The sequence below is a fragment of the Haliotis rufescens genome, unplaced genomic scaffold, assembly GCF_023055435.1.
Source record: "Haliotis rufescens isolate VD_foot unplaced genomic scaffold, xgHalRufe1.0.p SCAF_1, whole genome shotgun sequence".
In the NCBI taxonomy this organism is placed as follows: Eukaryota; Metazoa; Mollusca; class Gastropoda; order Lepetellida; family Haliotidae; genus Haliotis; species Haliotis rufescens.
This window is the reverse complement of record NW_025963779.1, coordinates 71,224,904-71,246,047: the sequence shown is the minus strand read 5'-3', so window position 1 is coordinate 71,246,047 and position 21,144 is coordinate 71,224,904. Positions and strand designations below refer to the sequence as shown.

Sequence of the window (21,144 nt, the reverse complement as noted above, 5' to 3'; positions counted from 1 at the left end):
AGAGCAATGCATGTAAAATGAAAAATGATACATCTGCCTCGTGCATGTCTTCCTCAGTCGGTATCCCCTGTACTCACGTCATGATGGCTAATGTACAGCAGCCCCTCCTTGATGATACAGCGGCGCTTCTGCCACACTCGACGCATGCGGCCCTCGCTCTTCTTGAGCAGGTAGCCAGTTTTCTCACTGCCATGTATCTTGTTGCCCTGCAGCTGGTGCAGGCTGTAGCCGGGCGTGGACGAGTTCGTCGTCGACGGCTGCACACAGTACATTGCAGGTTGTTAATACAGAGCGTAAGTGAAAGGAATTACTCCAACATGTCACTGGTCATGTCCACCAGTGCAAACAAACACACATCAGTCACAACAAACATATGAATGGGCGATTTTTATAAACAGAATGTTAGATAAGTCACTATGATTGATGTGAAGTTGCAGTTGTATAGGAAAGGAGATTTTAAAGATTATTACTGGACAACAAATATCAGCAATTTCACTACTGAGCACAAATTTGCCTTAATTCCACCTTCCTCACTGTAGCACATGCGTCAGATTCTCTATCCCCACAGTCCAACTGTCTTACATTCACTATCTAATTAACGTCTTTCAAAACAATATTTGTACTTGCATACAAAACATCTGACAAATATTTTGAAATGAAACTGATAGTTTCAGAGACAAATCAACTGAAACAGTCAACATGAATTGAATTAATTATAACTACAGACAGAAATCTGAAATTCCTGACAAATTAAGGCCTGGCAGTACACGATAATTAAAAACTACACTGACACAAACAAATCTTCCTCCTGGTTTATGGGCATCATAGCTATCGGAGGCAGCACCCTAAGTAGTGACATACAACACTGATAACATCATACTATAGTCTTTGAATCCTATGATGAACACGCATGTCGGTCTCCTCCCCTATCTTCCTTTTGTTTTTTGTTTGTTTGTTTGTTTTTTAACACGGCACTCAGCAATATTCCAGCTATATGACAGCAGTCTGTAAATAATGGAGTCTAGACAGGCAATCCAGTGATTGACATGATGAGAATCAGTCCATCAATTGCAAAATGATGACATCCATCAACCAAGTTAGCCATCCTGGCCAATCAGACTTTGCAGAAAAGACGTTTGCATGGACACATAACAACCAAGTTTCACAATTCATTATGACAAGAAGAAACAAATCATGCACAGTATATAGAAAGAATCGTAAGGATGAGAATGAATTTTCATGCTGTAAAGAAAAAATAGCATCTGAAGATTGGAAATCAAGCAATCCATTGTCAGGACATTTGTACTAGACTGCATTTACAATAACAACTGATGTGCAAAAATATTTCACAAGAACAGCTACTTGAATGCCGTACATACTGAAGAAACAGATACTATTCAGATTGAGGACAAAAATTATCACAAGCTAAGGTTGAAACGATTCACCAGTGCATCTGGACATCAAACACAACAGTACGATATGCGATAAATTCACTTTGTAATGTTACATGTATCTGGTTGAAGGTTCACAAACTGACAATGATACAGTATCGATAAGGCCATTATTCAGTCTCATTTACTGGTGAACATCTTCACAAATATTATTTCTAAAATAAATATTTCCTGTTATACTAAAATGGTGCATTTTTCTCCCAAACTAGTGTATAGTGACACATCGTGACTTAAGTGAATCGTTCCATCCCTAAGCAACAGAGGACAACATCCCAGCATCTTATACCCAGCCTCCTCCTGACAACCGGTGGTGAGCATGCTTGAAATACGGAAATAGTCAGGTCAGTCAAACACGGAATGTCAATGGGTTACTCATGGAAGTATGCAACACCTGTTGCAGTGTTAGGAATCTCCATTGAAACTTGAGTTGGTTGAACATGTCAAACTATAAGAGCAATTAATACCAGGGCCCTGTTCCACATGTGATCACAGAGCTATGACTGTGCTAAGTCAATGTTAAAGTGTGGGTGATATGATTATCTTAGAGCTAAGATTGCTTTGTGCAACTGGGCCCAGGTTTCAATTCATGATCCACAAGACTACAATTATGAATAAAAGTTACGGTAGGTTCCCTTCAGTTTTGCACACAAGTATTTTATTCCTACGTCAATAATGGAATTCTCATTTATTAAAGAATCACAGTTAAACTATGCTGATACAAATAAATTAATTTTTTAAGGAATTATGAAACTAACATTTTAGCTCTAGAAGTCTCAGAATTGCCTCAAACAGTTCACTCAAGACTTCAAAATTCTTGCAATCTCTTAATAATTACCTCAAGATGATCAAAAATTCTCACCATGACACTCCTTCACAACTCCTTCACAACAGAAGCCAACTGTGAGGAAGTGGCATCAGTATCTAACAAGAACATTGCTAAGAACATGTCATGTAGGTTACCTCTTTGTACGATGACATGGAGCTCTTGAGAGCATCCCGGAGCTCTATCAACTGCTTGCGCTCGTTGTCTTGTCTCTGTTTGATTTTCTTGAGTTGTGTGACCAGCTCCTCAATGAAGCCATGGAAGTGGTTTATGGTCTTCAGACCGTCCTGGAAGAAACTGAACACAAACATACCTTAGCCTCAGCATGGTACAAGTCCTACATTGTCTACACTTACACTGCCTGAGCATGGTACAAGTCCTACATTGTCTATACTTACACTGCCTGAGCATGGTACAAGTCCCACATTGTCTACACTTACACTGCCTGAGCATGGTACAAGTCTTACATTGTCTATACTTACACTGCCTGAGCATGGTACAAGTCCCACTTTGTCAACACTTACACTGCCTGAGCATGGTACAAGTCCTACTTTGTCTACACTTACACTGCCTGAGCATGGTACAAGTCCCACTTTGTCTACACTTACACTGCCTGAGCATGGTACAAGTCCCACTTTGTCTTCACTTACTCTCACTGAGCATGGTACAAGTCCCACTTTGTCTACACTTACTTTGCCTGAGCATGGTACGAGTCCCACTTTGTCTAAACTTACACTGCCTGAGCATGGTGCAAGTCCCACTTTGTCAACACTTACTTTCACTAAGTATGGTACAAGTCCCACTTTGTCTACTCTTACACTGCCTGAGCATGGTACAAGTCCCACTTTGTCTACACTTACTTTGCCTGAGCATGGTACGAGTCCCACTTTGTCTAAACTAAGACTGCCTGAGCATGGTACAAGTCCCACTTTGTCAACACTTACACTGCCTGAGCATGGTACAAGTCTTACATTGTCTATACTTACACTGCCTGAGCATGGTACAAGTCCCACTTTGTCAACACTTACTCTCACTGAGCATGGTGCAAGTCCCACTTTGTCAACACTTACTTTCACTAAGTATGGTACAAGTCCCACTTTGTCTACACTTACACTGCCTGAGCATGGTACAAGTCCCACTTTGTCTACACTTACACTGCCTGAGCATGGTGCAAGTCCCACATTGTCAACACTTACTTTCACTAATTATGGTACAAGTCCCACTTTGTCTACACTTACACTGCCTGAGCATGGTACGAGTCCCACTTGTTCTACACTTACTTTCACTAAGTATGGTACAAGTCCCACTTTGTCTACACTTACACTGCCTGAGCATGGTACAAGTCCCACTTTGTCTACACTTACACTGCCTGAGCATGGTATAAGTCCCACTTTGTCTACACTTACACTGCCTCAGCATGGTACAAGTCCCACTTTGTCAACACTTACTTTCACTGAGCATGGTACAAGTCCTACTTTGTCTACACCTACTTTGCCTGAGCATGGTACAAGTCCCACTTTGTCTACACTTACTTTGCCTGAGCATGGTAAAACTCGACCAAGTACTGCAATAAATCCACACCCTTCTTGGTACGGATCTCGTTGATCTTGATCAGATACTGAAACATAAATATGTGAAACATTAGTATCATATTCCTTAAAGACAACTGCCTGATATACTAAAGGTGAATATATGTATGTGTAATGAAGAATAAAATTAATGAATAGGTGAATATATAAACCAACCGTTTGATATATTTATATCTTAATATGACCATCTTTAACCACAATTGATTACGGACACTCATAATCAATCACTGCAGCAGTACGGAGTAGCCGATCAATCAACAAGTGTGATCAACCACGGGACATCAGTTGAAGGTAGAGGCCAGGTGGCTAATAGTCTATGCTGACACTCTGTCATATACAATGCAACCTTGTTGGTCCACAAACCCACTGTTCCTAACCATTATCTTAGAGAAGTCTACATATATACAAAGGATAGTACTATATTCTCTGTACTAAGTGCCCCGGGAGCCTAGAAAATTGACAAAGCTGGTGCTTATTAAAACCATACAATTTGTTTTCAATGATAGAATAGTGAACAAAGTTCAAAATTCGGTGAAACCTTTTTGATAATAGTTACAAGGCTATTATATACACCTTTTTCTGTGCTGCTGTTTTCAGTGATAAATGTGTAATTTACACAAGAAAATATGGACTGTTGTGTAAGTATTGGTCTAACATGGGGGGGGGACTATCAAGATTACTTACAAACTGGTCTAGAAGTTGGTCAGGGGACGCTTATTAGAGCAGAGCACTTAATACAGTGAATACAGTATGTTACAGTGATAAATTCAGAAATGTGCTTATTCAGATGATCTCACATGGATCAGTACCATTGGGATTAACAAGGCTTCGCTGTAAATGAAATACTGTCCACAGCAGCATAAAATTTAGACTAATGCTTAGTTTGTACAAATACATAATTTTGATAGAAACAGCTAACTCCATTTCCATTGAAAAGGAGCCCCAGTGAGATGGGAGATTCAGAACCTGAGGAAAATCTGCTTCATTTAGCGCTTTTGCATTAAAGAAAGAGCTGGTTGGAAGGGAAAATAATATAGTTCAGGGACTAAGGCAGACTATGTTAAACCCTACACAGTGACTTGTTGGCAGAAGAAGACTGATTACCTCGCACATGTGGAGCTGGAAGATCTTCCTCTCCTTCTCCATCTCGTCAGCAATCTGCACACAGCCAGGATATATGTAACTTTAACATGTAGAGAGGTACAATGGAAACTTGTCAACAAAGTAGCAGATATACCTACTGTGTTTTAAACTAGAGGTTTCAAATGAACAACTTTTTTGTGGTCTGAGTGGGAAACATTTACAGTTATAAAATCTGAGTTGAAACCTCTACCGGTATATTGAACAGTATGTATATCTCTAGTATACCATCATAAACAAAATGCATACTATTCGATGATAGTAAAAGTGATGGATGATGTGGCATAGGTGGAGTCTAATACTTAGAAAGGGTTGACTCTTTGAATAATCGTGTGTAAAAATCATAATCAGGGTAACTACATTTTCCACATGTTTCCAAGGACTACCTTTCAGTCTCTTTATGTGTGTAGTTTTTGGTCAAAACAATACTGCCATACTTGCTTTGAATAATTTTCTCACTGAACAAGTATTTCAAAAGTTTTCTTATTAACAATCAGTATTTCATTATATTAATAACAGTCAGAGGTTCTTTCAATAATATATTTGCTTTCACAGTGATCACTTAGCTTTATTCAATACAACTGGAGGACTAGTCAAAATGTAGAATGTCTAAAATGATCTGGGCCTTGGGTGTCATGTTTAATTGTTTTGTTTGTTGCTTGGTTGGATGCATTCAGCACAAGTCCAGCAATATCAAATACCTCTAAATAAAATAATTATATATATCACACGAAGCATTAATCAGGAAATGATCAATTCAACATGTACTGATCTGATGAAAGCCACTGTCAACATATCTTTGTATGTTGGAAAAAGGCCACTGCTCAACCTGATAATTGTCTAAACAGTGAAAATGACACACTTCCTGGGTTCACAGCAGGAAGAGGAACCCAGCTAATGGTTGTTCAGTCAACCGGAGTGCATGTGATTGTGCTACTGTACACAAACAATACTGGCGTTTCATCCAAGAAGCTGTTACAGAGAAGCGGGCCAGTTTAATGTTGGGAACGAATCATTTAAAGGATTAATTTTGCATAGATTGAAGAATAGCAGTCCAGTTAAATGAAAGGAAAAGATATGTGATCGATTTGATTCCTGTGAAAAGGCACAAGAATAGCAGTTCAGTTGAAGCGAAAAGAATAGCATTAATACATCACACAATCAGCATAATGTGCTAATGTCAGTTTGTTCACTACATAAAACCACCAAGACAAACCACCAGACAATTATGAAAGACCGGCCAGGTGATGGTTTGTGACAACATACCTCAGCCCCTGAGACCTCCGTCCGGATCATCCCTGCTTCCTTGGCTTGCTGCTTCTTCTCCTTCTCAATCTTGGAACTAAAACAAAAATATTATTACATTAAATTCTAAAACCCAAGAAAACAAGGAGTCTCGCTGAAGTAACAACAAAATGTCCTGGATATTAAGAACACAACCACATGTCACTTCCCATTGTGGACACCCAGAGGCTCATGGGTAAAACAAGGCCTTGACCCTGATGTAAGGGCTGACTAAATGTGTAGGACCAAGTGGGACCTGGCTGGAGGTGTGTCATTGTGCCCTGACAACAGGAACACTGCTCATGCTATCAACCACTGGTTAGTTTGCTGTATGTTGATGATCCTGGCTTAGAGCTATCGTGAAAATAACAAAAACATACAAAGATTTTCCAACTTCAGCTCAAAGTTGTCTCTTCTACCTGGCTGTTTTCTATATTTGCGTTTCTATGTGTTGCATGGTGAATGTGTAATTCATAGATACAAAAGGCCCCTTCTCTGGAAAAAAATATTTATGGCACCAATTCTCAGTCAGTCTTGATAAATTTCTCATAGATAAGCATACAAAACTCATTCATGTAATTTCAGTAGTTCCTGAGAAAACTTGTCCCCATTTCACACAGTATTCACTAGGTTGAAAAGCAAGGGCCATAACTCTTTGAACTCATTTAAGATCATGATCAGTAATATCAGTGTGGAAAATATCCACATCTCTGAGAAAATTTGTCCCATTTGAGAGCGTGAGTTTGATTTTACGCTGCTTTTAGCAATATTCCAGCAAAATCACAGCCGGGGACACCAGAAATGGGCTTCACACATGGTACCCATGTCGGGAATCGAACCTGGGTCTTCGGCGTGACGAACAAACGCCCTTGTCCCCTTTGAGAAGCAGACGAACAGAAAGACATATGGAAGGATGGAAGGATGGACGGATGGATGAACTTCGTGGCGTTTGATAATAACTTCACTGACAATAAAAGCAAATACTCATCAAACAAGCAGCCAATAGGGCCTGTATCGCTTAACTGGATATTTACGTAATCATGACAAAATATACATTTGCAATGTACATGTATATAATACTGCAAATATTTCGTAATTTTGACTGGCAATTGTAATTGGTGGATGGCAAATCTGACAGCATGAACGTGTATTTCTCTAGATACAAATCTAGCATAAAGATCTGAACCGTTTCCATGTTATGATCCAGGATAAATCATATAAAGGTATTATTCTCTTCATAACAAACAAATGTATTCAATGTATCTGTTTATTATAGGGTTGGGATAATATAGGTTTGCATGTTATGGTCAAGGTTCTAACTCCTTTGGGAGTACCGGACAGATGAACAGAAGGGCCAGTCCTGCTAGCATATGTGCATTCTTCTCATTATTCTCTCAATTGTACATATGGTTATACGGTGGGGATCTTAATTGTGTCCAAGTTATAAACTCTTATTAGCCCCACCCTTAGTCCCCAGGGGTGGGGGTAGGGTTCAGCCCCTCCATTTCTCCAATTTGAATTCCCACCATTGGAGAATGCTTCCAACCAAATATGGTTGATATCTCTCTCTTAGTTCCAGAGGAGAAGTAGTTTAATTTAAAGCAATATAGCCTAATTACCCCTATTTGGCCCCTCCCCTCAGACCCTTGGGGAGTCAGCCCCTCCATTTGTACAATTTTGAATCCCCACCACCGGAGAATGCTTCCAACCAAATATGGTTGATATCTCTCTCTTAGTTCCAGAGAAGTTGTTTAAAGCAATATAGCCTAATTACCCCTATTTGGCCCCTCCCCTCAGCCCCTTGGGGGTCAGCCCCACCATTCATACAATTTTGAATCCACACCACCTAGGGATGCTTCCAGTCAAATTTCGTTAACTTCCATTAAGTGGTTCAAAAGAAGAAGTCCTTTGAATAAATTGTTGACGTACGGATGACGGACAGACGACGGATGCCACGGTATGGCATAAGCTCACCTTGGTCCTTCGGACCCAGTGAGCTAACAATGTGACATTTCAAACCAAACTATGCTCGTACAAACAGCTGGCAGATCGTGCAGCATCTAATACCCAAACTACCTAATACCATCATGATAATTCAATAAAAAAAACAATTTCACCTAATTACCTAAAAGCAGAATGTTGCAAGCCACATATATAAACACAATGCAGCCACTCTCAAACTGCTTCAACCAAGTAGTTTTAATCTGAGTATTTCCATGTCTGAACAAGATTATGCACCTTTTCACGGATTGTTTCCATTCTTTCCTGGATTGCTGGCTGCAGCCTACAAAGTGCTACATGCTGCCCTCTTCCATAACACCATCAGACTGCCACTACCTCTGCCTCATTTCACTGATAGAACCATTCATACATATTTAACTTCCCTGACCAGTTTCTCATGCCTGCAGACGGCTAGTCTCGCAACCATTCATGGCCCGCTCGCTGGAATACTCCACTCTGCCACAACATGGTAATACATTTATGATCACATCCAAGATTGTTCTTTATGATCTTTAGTTAATTGATATTGACACACATGGTATAATTTATGGGGAGTGTCATTTTGAAAACTGTTAGAGACAGCAATCCAAAATTACATAACCAGATCTGTAAAAGAAAATTTCCATAAGATTTCTCCTCTTTGAAATATTTTTTTGAGTTCCATCAATCTCAGAAATTGGAATCAGTTAAAAATTATAGAGGTTGTATTTGCAACTGCAAGTGGAAATCTTGTGAAAACATGCTTATTGGCAATAAGCCAAATGTATCAAATAATAGATGAGACCCGGTGATACACAGGCATGATATGTGTGTACAACATAGGTGAATCACTGTAATATAGCCTTCTCCCTACATGGACATATGTATCAACCCTCTCCTTACATGGACATATGTAACACATAGGTGAGTCCCTGTGATATAGACCTCTCCCTACATGGACATATGTATCACATAGGTAAGTCCCTGTGATATAGCCCTCTCCCTACATGGACATATGTATCACATAGGTAAGTCCCTGTGATACAACCCTCTCCCTAGATAGATATACGTATCACATAGGTGAGTCCTTGTGATACAACCCTCTCCCTACATGAAGATATGTATCACATAGGTGAGTCCCTGTGATACAACCCTCTCCTTACATGGACATATGTATCACATAGGTGAGTCCCTGTGATATAGCCCTCTCCCTACATGGACATATGTATCACATAGGTGAGTCCCTGTGATAAAGCCCTCTCCCTACATGGACATATGTATCACATAGGTGAGTCCCTGTGATATAGCCCTCTCCCTACATGGACATATGTATCACATAGGTGAGTCCCTGTGATATAGCCCTCTCCCTACATGGACATACTTATCACATAGGTGAATCCCTGTGATATAGCCCTCTCCCTACATGGACATATGTAACATATAGGTGAGTCCCTGTGATACAACCCTCTCCCTAGATGGACATACGTATCACATAGGTGAGTCCCTGTGATACAACCCTCTCCCTAGATGGACATACGTATCACATAGGTGAGTCCCTGTGATATAGCCCTCTCCCTACATGGACATATGTAACATATAGGTGAGCCCCCAGCCCAGGGATACACTTCCTCAAAACACTACCATTAGACACTTTTCTTCCATATGCTAGCTCAGAATCAATATCAGTGTGACGGGCAAATTGCTGTTGTATAATCCTTCTGATCATCTGCATCAAGTCGTAATGAATTAAACGTGAAGTGAGCAGAAAGCAGTTTGAACTTGAATTGTGTCGTATGATCATGGAATCAATGTGAGCAGACTAGATTCTCTGCGTCTGTGTAGTGGCAATTAACCTCGCCAGGTCGATGAGATCAATAATCAAAATGGTGCATGTCTGAGGCTTCAATATTAAGTAAACGTCTTGTTGCACCACTCCCGTCGCATTGACTAATGACGGTCATTCTGTGCTCCAACTGATCACTATGTTAATGTTTGATGTTAGTTTGTATTAATTTCGAAAGACACTGGCGTCATAATGTTACAGATGACTTTGATGATGTGATGTACTGATGTGAGAGCAGTCTTAGGTCAGGTTTGGCTGGAAGGCAGCATTGGCCAGTAGCACAGAATAATGGAAGCAAAGTCATCCATATTATTAAAACAGTTAAATTTACATACAAAGCACATCTGGGCTTTATCTTAAACAAGTTCTTATGTGTCGAACTAGAGTATTATTTTCACTGCCCTGTGAATTTGCTATGTTCTAACCAGGTACTGCATAAGAGGAATATTTTCACTGCCCTCACTGTTTTCTGAGCTGTTCTGTCTAGGTACTGTCACAGAGTAATATCTTCACCAGCCTGTGGGTTTCTGAGCTGTATCAAGGATCTCAGTACTGTCACAGAGGAATATCTTCACCAGCCTGTGGGTATTCTAGGGTGGATCAGGATCTAGGTGCTGTCACAGAGGAATATCTTCACCAGCCTGTGGGTATTCTAGGGTGCATCAGGATCTAGGTACTGTCACAGAGGAATATCTTCACCAGCCTGAGGGTTTTCTAGGGTGCATCAGGATCTAGGTACTGTCACAGAGTAATATCTTCACCAGCCTGTGGGTATTCTAGGGTGGATCAGGATCTAGGTACTGTCACAGAGGAATATCTTCACCAGCCTGTGGGTATTCTAGGGTGCATCAGGATCTAGGTACTGTCACAGAGGAATATCTTCACCAGCCTCTGGGTATTCTAGGGTGCATCAGGATCTAGGTGCTGTCACAGAGGAATATCTTCACCAGCCTATGGGTATTCTAGGGTGCATCAGGATCTAGGTACTGTCACAGAGGAATATCTTCACCAGCCTCTGGGTATTCTAGGGTGCATCAGGATCTAGGTGCTGTCACAGGGGAATATCTTCACCAGCCTGTGGGTATTCTAGGGTGCATCAGGATCTAGGTGCTGTCACAGAGGAATATCTTCACCAGCCTGAGGGTTTTCTAGGGTACATCAGGATCTAGGTGCTGTCACAGAGTAATATCTTCACCAGCCTGAGGGTTTTGTGAGCTGTATCAAGGATCTCAGTACTGTCACAGAGGAATATCTTCACCAGCCTCTTGGTTTTCTAGGGTACATCAGGATCTAGGTGCTGTCACAGAAGAATATCTTCACCAGTCTGAGGGTTTTGTGAGCTGTATCAAGGATCTCAGTACTGTCACAGAGGAATACCTTCACCAGCATCTGGGTTTTCTAGGCTGTATCAGCATCTAGATGCTGTCACAGAGGAATATCTTCACCATATTTTTTACGCTGTATCAAGGTACTGAACAAAAGGAGTATCGTCACCCGTCTGTGGGTTTAGGTACTGTCACAGAGTATTAAGTATCAAGGTACTGAACAAAAGGAGTATCTTCAGCACCGATGTGCTTTTGCTACATATCTAGTGTTACACTCATGGGGGATAATACTGCAAACCAGAGTAATTTTAAAGGCAGACTTTTCATGATTAATTGACATGATGTCAAACTATTGCCATGACGTTAATTGCTTGGCAACTTCTTACAGAGAGTTAAAAGCAATGTTACAAACGCATGCAGATATTCCTTTGAAAGACAGTGTGAGTTGGAATGTATTGACATATAGGATGGTGTTCAACTGTTATCACACAGTTTTAGGATCTCAGCTTTCCAAGATTTAACTTTGTTTGCCCACAGTCAGTAAAAATCGTGCCTTATCACAGCAGCCTGTATATCACGAAGCATTTCACTGAGATTTATTCCATCATCATAGTGAATAGACGCCAAAAAGATAGCGAGTCACTTCAAGCCGCAGTGTCTTAAGTACCCTTGTCCGTACTGTACATAAATACCATTGTACACATGCTTCTCATACATACTTGTGACATTTGTATACATGACCTCACAATACACATAGGTGAGTCCCTGTGTTATAGCCCTGTTCCTACATGGACATATGTATCACATAGGTGAGTCCCTGTGATATAGCCCTGTTCCTACATGGACATATGTATCACATAGGTGAGTCCCTGTGATATAGCCCTGTCCCTATATGGACATATGTATCACATAGGCGAGTCCCTGTAATATAGCCCTCTCCCAACATGGACATATGTATCACATAGGTAAGTCCCTGTGATACAACCCTCTCCCTAGATGGACATACGTATCACATAGTTGAGTCCCTGTGATACAACCCTCTCCCTAAATGAACATATGTATCACATAGGTGAGTCCCTGTGATACAATCCTCTCCCTACATGGACATATGTATCACATAGTTTGTATACATGACCTCAAATATACTTGTGACATTTGTATACATGACCTCACAATACAAAGTCTGCTTCTCAAAATATTGGTGAATCTAGGTCAATAGCATGAGCAAGGATCCACATTTCATGGTATGACAAGGCTTGATTCAAGAATTGGATTTAACTTGCACCAGTTGACATGAAAACAAGTTGCACCAAACAAAACCAGGTTTCACCCTGGCCCATAAATTAATCAGAGTTGAAACATAGGCCATTCTGCAGCCAGTAGACATTTGGTCCCAGAAATAAAGTTATCTTATTTAAATATATATATCTAAAGATCTTTAAATAAATAAAATCCAAAAGAGCCCAGAACAATTCCTAATTAAGTCTAGAGCTGAGGCAAACTAGACTTGCCGGATCATTCATTTAATTTATTGTCCTGTGCACATCTTGAAGTATGCACAGTTTGATTTTGTCAAACCTAAGAAAGCATGACAAATTACACAGGGATTAGTCATGTATTATGGTAAGTAAACTGTAGAGTTATTGAGTGTGTTCAAAGATCAATTTGTGTGGACACAAACTTGAAATATTTTGACATGCACTTGGTGAATGTACACATAAATATTAGGTTGCATTTTTCAATCATAGGTTGCAATGGTGCATGTATTATATGCCTAAATCGGGCCCTGTCTAATGACACATGATCACTACTAAAAAAGGGCCTACACAGTACATCCCTAGCCAACATGATTGCCTACCCAGAATACCCTCAAAAGGGCCAACACAGTACATCACTATAGCTAACATAATCGCCTACCCAGAACCCCAACAAAAGGGCCAACACAGTACATCCCTAGTCGATTTGATGGATTACCCAGAATCCCCATAAAGGGGCCAACACAGTTCATCCCCAACCAACTTGACGGATTACCCAGAACCCCCACAAAAGGGCCAACACAGTTCATCCCCAACCAACTTGACGGATTACCCAGAATCCCCATAAAGGGGCCAACACAGTACATCCCCGGCCAACTTGACGGATTACCCAGAATCCCCATAAAGGGGCCAACACAGTACATCCCCAACCAACTTGACGGATTACCCAGAACCCCCACAAAAGGGCCAACACAGTTCATCCCCAACCAACTTGACGGATTACCCAGAATCCCCATAAAGGGGCCAACACAGTACATCCCCGGCCAACTTGACGGATTACCCAGAATCCCCATAAAGGGGCCAACACAGTCCATCCCCAGCCAACTTGACGGATTACCCAGAATCCCCATAAAGGGGCCAACACAGTACATCGCTAGCCGACTTGACGGGTTACCCAGAATCCCCACAAAGGCGGCAAACACAGTACATCCCCAGCCAATTTGACGGTTTACCTAGAATCCCCATAAAGGGGCCAACACAGTACATCCCTAGCCAACTTGACGGATTACCTAGAATCCCCCCAATAGGGCCAACACAGTACATCACTAGTCGAGAAGTCCTTTATGAATTTTAAATAACATTGTTAATACAGTAAACTACAGTAATAATGAACTTAAAAGGACCACTAATTTCAGGTTGCAATAACCATAGTTCGTTATAAGCATATATACAGCAAATGGCCAGATCTAAAAAATAACTTTGTTATATCGATGATCAGTTCATTATAAGCATGTTCATAATAAACATAGTTTACTGTATATTCATTTCCGATTGTAGAGCAGCTGAGCCACAACAGTTCAAGGTGGAAAAGCAGTTGGTGCACAATCATTCCTGGTATTCAGTTATGAAATTGGGGATCGAACCCCCGAACTCCGCTCTCCTGGCAGACACTCTACCCACTAGACCACGGAGGTGGTTGCATTGAAGGGACAAACCCTGTCTCCTGAGAACATACACACTTGCTGAGAAACAGCTTGATACAATCTATACGACTAAAGTCATGACCGAAGACAAAACCATTTCTCACCATTTTAGAAATAAATCACATCAGAGCCTGATTTTACAAAACAGGGAATACAACCAGCATTTAGCATGAGGAGTGAACACACTGCCCACTGGGCTACCCAGTATCCCTCACACATCTACTTCCATGTGACTCATACTTACAACTTGGCCTCATACTCCTTCCAGGCCTTGTCAAAGGGTTTCTTCAGGTCACCCTTGACACCCTTCAGGTCGCCCTTCAAGAACTGGTCCAGCGGGAACAGCATGATGTTGTGCAGGGACTGCATCTGGAATCAGGGTCAAGGTTAACTTCAAACTGTGCAAAAGCAGCATATCAGTTGATACTTATCACTCAAACGTGGTGATTCCGGATAAGAACATAGGTCCTCGGCAACCTATGCTGGTTGTTAGAGGTGACTAAATGAATAGAATGATGAGACTCGGTATCTAGGCTGATTGCATGTCATCGTATCCCAATTGCATGGATCAATGTTTGTGATCGGTCATATTGTCATATTGCTATGAAACACACACCAATCACTCATTGCATAATTATCTGTCACACTCCAGGAGAATTACATATCTAAATTGATCAATATTACATATCTTTGTGATCCTTGGCAAAGTGGCTCCCACATGAAAACAAACATATTAACACCTACTCTCCAAAGTCATGAGTGATTGTGTGTGTGTGTGTGTGTGTGTGTGTGTGTGTGTGTGTGTGTGTGTGTGTGTGTGTGTGTGTGTGTGTGTGTGTGTGTGAGCGGGCAATGTTTCATGCAGCCTAATAACTAATAAATATTGCTTTAAATACCACTCAAAAGAAGTTAAAGGAAATCCTGTTTCATGACTATAAGAAAAAAGAAACTGGGTGTTCTTTAACTTCTTTTGAGTAGTATACATCATATGCATCATATTTTGAGGGAAATAAAATCAAGACCTCTGCACTGATAAGCAAACACCTTAATCATTATACTACCTATTGCCCACATAACAAAATGAAGTTAATGTATTGTGTATTTAAATATGAGGCACATGCCAATTAAGACTGGGAGATAGACAGTTTGAGGCCACACTAACTGAGACAGCCCTGTGGGCAATCATAGATCTCTGTAAACTACCCGCAGCGCTATCACTTTGATTATAGCAGATGATGTCTGTCTGCTACAACAGGTTCCTTCCATCCAAACACACCAATCCCAACACCCACAAATGATTGACACGTTATTTATTTTTCTCCACTGTTTAGGAATTCTTAGTGAAAGTGTATGTGTGAGCATGGTTGTCATCCATCCTGAGGAGAGAAAAACAAATTTTCTGTTTTTCAAACTGTAGGTTTAATATACAAATGATACGTGGTCATATTTGAGAGAGTTAGTTTGGTTTAATGTCGCAGTGAACACTAATCTCAGTTACATCATAGTGTGTCAGCCTGATGTGGGTGGGAAGACCGAAGTTAGGCAGGTCAAACCTAGAATCATATACAGGGAAAACTAGATTCGAACCTATGATCATATGTCCAGACACGTCCAAGGACACAGCACTTGGACACTTCGGCTGCCCTTGACCTTGCCCTTCATATTTGAGAGAGCACATGAAAGACTGTCGGTGTGAAAACATGTCCGCTTTACTTCGATGACAGGACGCAGCTGGGGAGGGCGAGCGAGTTTACAGGAAGTTGAAGCAAATCCACTTTGATTTGTCATATATCATGTCACCTCTCACGCATCATCACTTTGCACTGGATTGCTTGTGTAATTCATACACAAGATCAATGGGGACTTAATCACAGAAGTGATCACGATATTCATTCATGCTGTAAATGGGGCATCACCTGTGTCATCAAGACATTGGCTTCTCCCACTGGCCTACCTGCATGAGTAGTCACTGCTTGCGAAAGTGTTTACATATACTTTCCTCGATACATTAATATATACACTATACACTGCGATATAGGTGGACTATTGCAGAATTCCTTCACTGACTTCAATCCATGATTCATTTCTATTTCAGATAACCATGTTTTCTCAGTTTATTTGATTAATATTCAACTATTTGAGCACATCAGACTCCTTCCTATCCTTGATGGGGCGGTGGGGTGGCCTAGTGGTTAAAGTGTTCACCTGGCATGCTGAATACCCAGGTTCGATTCCCAACATGGGTACAATGCGTGAAGCCCATTTCTGGTGTCCCCCGCCATGATATTGCTGGAATATTGCTAAAAGCGGCGTAAAACCATACTCACTCACTTATTCCTATCTTTGACCTGTCTTTGAGTTACATGCATGACAAGCAGGGTGTACAGATTTTGCAAGATAAATGATCTTGTTCATTCTGAGACAGAAGGTCTCTTGGCATACACAAACTTTCAGAATTGATTATAAAGAGTTCACACGTCAAAACAACATATTTTTGTGTCTGCTGATGGAAAGTCAGAGCAAGGTAAATCAAAGTGAGGTGAGTCAATCTTGACTTGTCTTGCACGCACCTTTAATATATAAAACATTATTATCTTGGGAAGACCAAGAAGCTGAATCATGTGGCTTTTTACACGATGGGGAATCAGAATCAGATTTGATGAATTTAGGCAATACCTGTTTTTATGGACCCGAGAAAAACAATATGGACTAAGTCTTGGGTCCCAAAATACAGGTATTGACCTCATATTAAGTCCATAATTGTTTTATTATATAATGAAGAGAAAAAAAGTAGAATCAACATATTAAACTGTTGGCTACAGTAACGTTAGGAGGTTCAGACAAATGGAGACATCTGATTGGCTTTGGTTTGGTCAATACCAATTCTGGGAATTCCCACGCTATTTTTAGAAACTCAAGTCAATACCGTAAACTAAAAGACCTGATTCGGAATCAGTATGCTCTTTTGTTAAATGACATGTGACTGCTTCAAGGCCAAAGACTAAGCAGAAAACTTTTCACATTATATAATAATAGCTTATATTGTAATGTAAAATCAAATAATGTTTAATGCAAGATGTACACTCACCAAATTTTTCATCATGGATGCCAGTTCTTTGGTGACATGAGAAAACTTCATGAAGGCAGCACCTGTTGGACACAAACACATCAGGAATGAAGAGGATTTAGATAAACAGATGCACAATCTCTAAAAATTGGTCCACTAATGTCTAGTAGCTGGTTTTGGTTTGGTTTGTTGATTAACGCCGCACTCAGCAATATTCCAGCCATATGACGACAGTCTGTAAATAATCGAGTCTGAACCAGACAATCCAGTGATTGACATCATGAGCATCGATCTTCGCAATGTTGGATCGATGACATGCATCAACCAAGTCAGCGAGCCTGACCACCCGATCCCATTAGTCGCCTTTTACGACAAGCATAGTAGCCTTTTACAGCAAGCATGGGTTGCTGAAGATCTATTCTACCCCGGATCTTCACGGGTCGTCTAGTAGTTGACGAGTCAGAGGGGATAATGAGCCGAGTCTGAAGGGGTAATGAGACATGAGGGAGTTTTTATTATTTGTTGTGAGTGAGTGAGTTGGGTTTAACGCCGCTTTTAACAGTATTCCAGTTATATCACGGCGTGTCAGCTTAATGTGGGAGGAAAGCCCGAAGTGATGCAGGTCTCAGACATTTACCACTTCGGTGAAACCCAAGAGCATGGGTATGGTGCTGACAAACCCAGAAACATAATCGGGGCGAACCGGGATTCAAACCCACAATCATAGGTTTCTTATGTGCCCAAGGGACTCAACTCTGCACAGCGAATCGCCGTGCCTTAGACGACTAGGTCGTCTTATTTGTTGTGAATACATCTCGGTTGTAAATCGTGCTACTAGTTATTCTACATTTAACCTACTGACTTTGGGGATAGAGACTGTTGGAAAGCTTTGATGCACACTTTATGACAAATCAGCTCAGTTGACCTTTTGTTAGAAGGATAGTGACAAGATAAAATCCTTGTTGACATCATAAACAATAGACGACACCATCCTAAACTATTTGAAACAATGCACTGATGAGATTTGTTTTCTTTGTTTCTAATTAACTCCGCAGTCAGCAATATTCCAGCTAAATGACAGTGGTCTGTAAATAATCAAGTCTGGACCAGACAATCCAGTGATTGGCATCATAAGCACCTATCTACTCAATTGGGATACAATGACATGCATTAACCAAGTCAGCGAGCCTGACCACCTGATCCCTTGAATCGCCTCTTATGACAAGCATAGTCACCCCTTAGGACAACCATGGGTTGCTAAAGACAGACCAATTCTAACCCGGATCTTCACGGGCGTAGTGTTATGCTCTGGCCCACTTTGCAAAACATCAAAATAATGGAAAAATATGAGTGAATAAGCAGGAGACTATATATTTTGTAAATATGTACTTATAAACAAACTAGCATCTGTGTGTATATATATAAACTGTAGAAGGATTTGATTCACATGAAGAAGAATGCCTGGATGGACTATGTTTATGGTGTATGTCATCTGGTAAAGAATGAGAAATAGTAAATGGCCATTTTCTTCATTTGTAGGGACTTGGGGACAAAATAATTATGTAAAACTTGAATAAATTGTAAATGATTCCATGGCATTTGATTACTTAAGCAATTTTTTGTGTGCATAAACTGAAAATAATTTAGGCTGCGTCCACTAAAGGAGTACTGTTTCTTGATTGGCTGATAATAAAATGGGCAGGACTTGTGTTTCATTATTGCACTGAACAATGTAAATTAATGATTACATAAACAGTCTGTGAAGTTGTTGTTGTTGACACATTTATTTATTGACTTCAATATGTTTTGTGTGCTTATCAGGTTGTGTTTATTAACTGGTGTGCACACCGTTTTTCATGTTTAATTTATGTCTCAATAACCGCAAAAAATATTGAAGTCAATTAAGAAAAAAATAATTTACTATGGCCTAACCAATGTACATGTAAGTGAAAAGAGGTCGCACTGACCACCAGTGAACCAAGATGGTGTTTATTCTTACTAGCACAGTAAAAACAACATGGCCATTCGCAAGCAAACCAAACAAGATCATACGAGGTCAGTCTGGAAAGTCTGTCAGTGCGGAAGCATGAAGATTATCATGATCTTTATAACCAGACACCAATAGAATTTGGACCAAGAGTGTATCACTTCATGACTGACTCAGAAGGTCAAAAGATAGTTTGTTCATGCGTTGTATCTTAATGTCAAAGTTAGGAATATTCCGCTATATTACAGTGGCCTGAAAATGTGAGTGAGTGAGTGAGTGAGTGAGTGAGTGAGTGAGAGAGAGAGAGAGAGAGAGAGAGAGAGAGAGAGAGAGAGAGAGAGAGAGAGAGAGAGAGAGAGTATGGTTTCATGTCCCTAAATTCCTGCAACATCAGGGCGTAGGACAGCAGAAATTGGCCTCACATATTGTACCAGTGGGGATAACAAGAATCTCACGCCACCTAACAAACAAATACAAATACAACAGCTATCATTGTGGAAATAATGCTTTCACATTTATCTAAACTTACTTCCTTCTAAATGTGAATGTGTTTTGAGATGACGTATGTCTATTGACACTGTGCTCATACATAATTCAATAACTGCACTCTATTCAGAGATGAATGCCGTGATACAACTACTGTACAACTATTTTAACATAACCAAGTGGTGTGCTGTATGGAAGCCAACACAATAACCCTCTGCACTGATACGTTTCAATTGCACCATACACTCCACACAATCTGGATAAATAGAATTCCTGAAAGAATGAACTCTGATTTTGTCAGCTGGGATCTTTTCAATAAATATACATGAACCCAACAGCCCTCTGCCAAAACTCCCGAACCTTTGAAGGAACAGAATAGCAGACCCACACAATGCTACACCAACATTTTCAACAAGGAAGACACAAAAATTTACTGGAGGAAAAGATTTCAATCATTTTACATGAATATTTCCAATGAATACAAATTCTGCTTTTGATAACACTTGGTTATATGTGTCCTTGTTCAAGCCAGTGGCCTTCACTTCCTTGTCATACAAATACTCCCAATCACTAATTAATCAGCGTGAAAGTGTACTGGCTTAATTACCAACAACCAGCTGACAACAATACAAGGCAGTTCACACAGTGCTAACAGTGGTCAAACCACCTTTCCGAGCCACACACCAGGGAAATTAATACATAGTTTGAACAACTGATCAGACACGCCATTTTCAACATAATTCAGAGGACATTATATCCTACAGGAAGAGAATCAAATCACCAGTTAGCAGTCTGTCCAAAATGTTAACATATATCCTTCAGATAATTAGAGATAATTTCTTCAAATAGAGAATCTCACCAGTGTCATGTGATATGAAATATATCAACATAGTATTTGATATCAAAGGACACGAGGGTGAGATCATATTCATCATCAAAAACCTTTCTCAGTTTGTTAACAGTAATAACCAGTCTTAAGTGTAAAAAAACAAAGCTATCCAGGTTCAATGGCAAAGACATGAGAGATGTCATGGTGATAGTCTGCAAAGCATTGTGATGCAATTTATTGTGACGACATCTCCTACATCTCTGATATCGCTTGATTTCACCCAAGTGATATCTCCTGTAGAAGCCAGTTTGAGTGAGAAATGTTTTTATCACCCATATGAACGTTTAATTACAAAACAAGATTCTTCTCCTTGTTAATGGA

General features: G+C 40.3%; 1 protein-coding gene across 7 annotated transcripts in view; it reads right to left on the bottom strand.

Moving 5' to 3' along the window:
- LOC124139697 (arf-GAP with SH3 domain, ANK repeat and PH domain-containing protein 2-like) overlaps positions 1-21,144 on the bottom strand; it is a 95,624-nt gene that overhangs the window by 33,205 nt on the left and 41,275 nt on the right. For 5 of the 7 annotated variants that reach the window (XM_046506961.2, XM_046506966.2, XM_046506965.2 and 2 more), the window contains exons 4-11: positions 17,483-17,544; positions 14,639-14,763; positions 6,270-6,345; positions 4,968-5,021; positions 3,807-3,892; positions 2,412-2,571; positions 1,738-1,770; positions 78-257 (exon numbers count right to left, since the gene is read on the bottom strand). In XM_046506961.2, the coding sequence (XP_046362917.1) occupies positions 78-257; positions 1,738-1,770; positions 2,412-2,571; positions 3,807-3,892; positions 4,968-5,021; positions 6,270-6,345; positions 14,639-14,763; positions 17,483-17,544 (776 nt within the window). The remainder of the gene's footprint in view (positions 1-77; positions 258-1,737; positions 1,771-2,411; positions 2,572-3,806; positions 3,893-4,967; positions 5,022-6,269; positions 6,346-14,638; positions 14,764-17,482; positions 17,545-21,144) is intronic. The other 2 variants (XM_046506962.2, XM_046506968.2) reach the window with 1 other exon arrangement.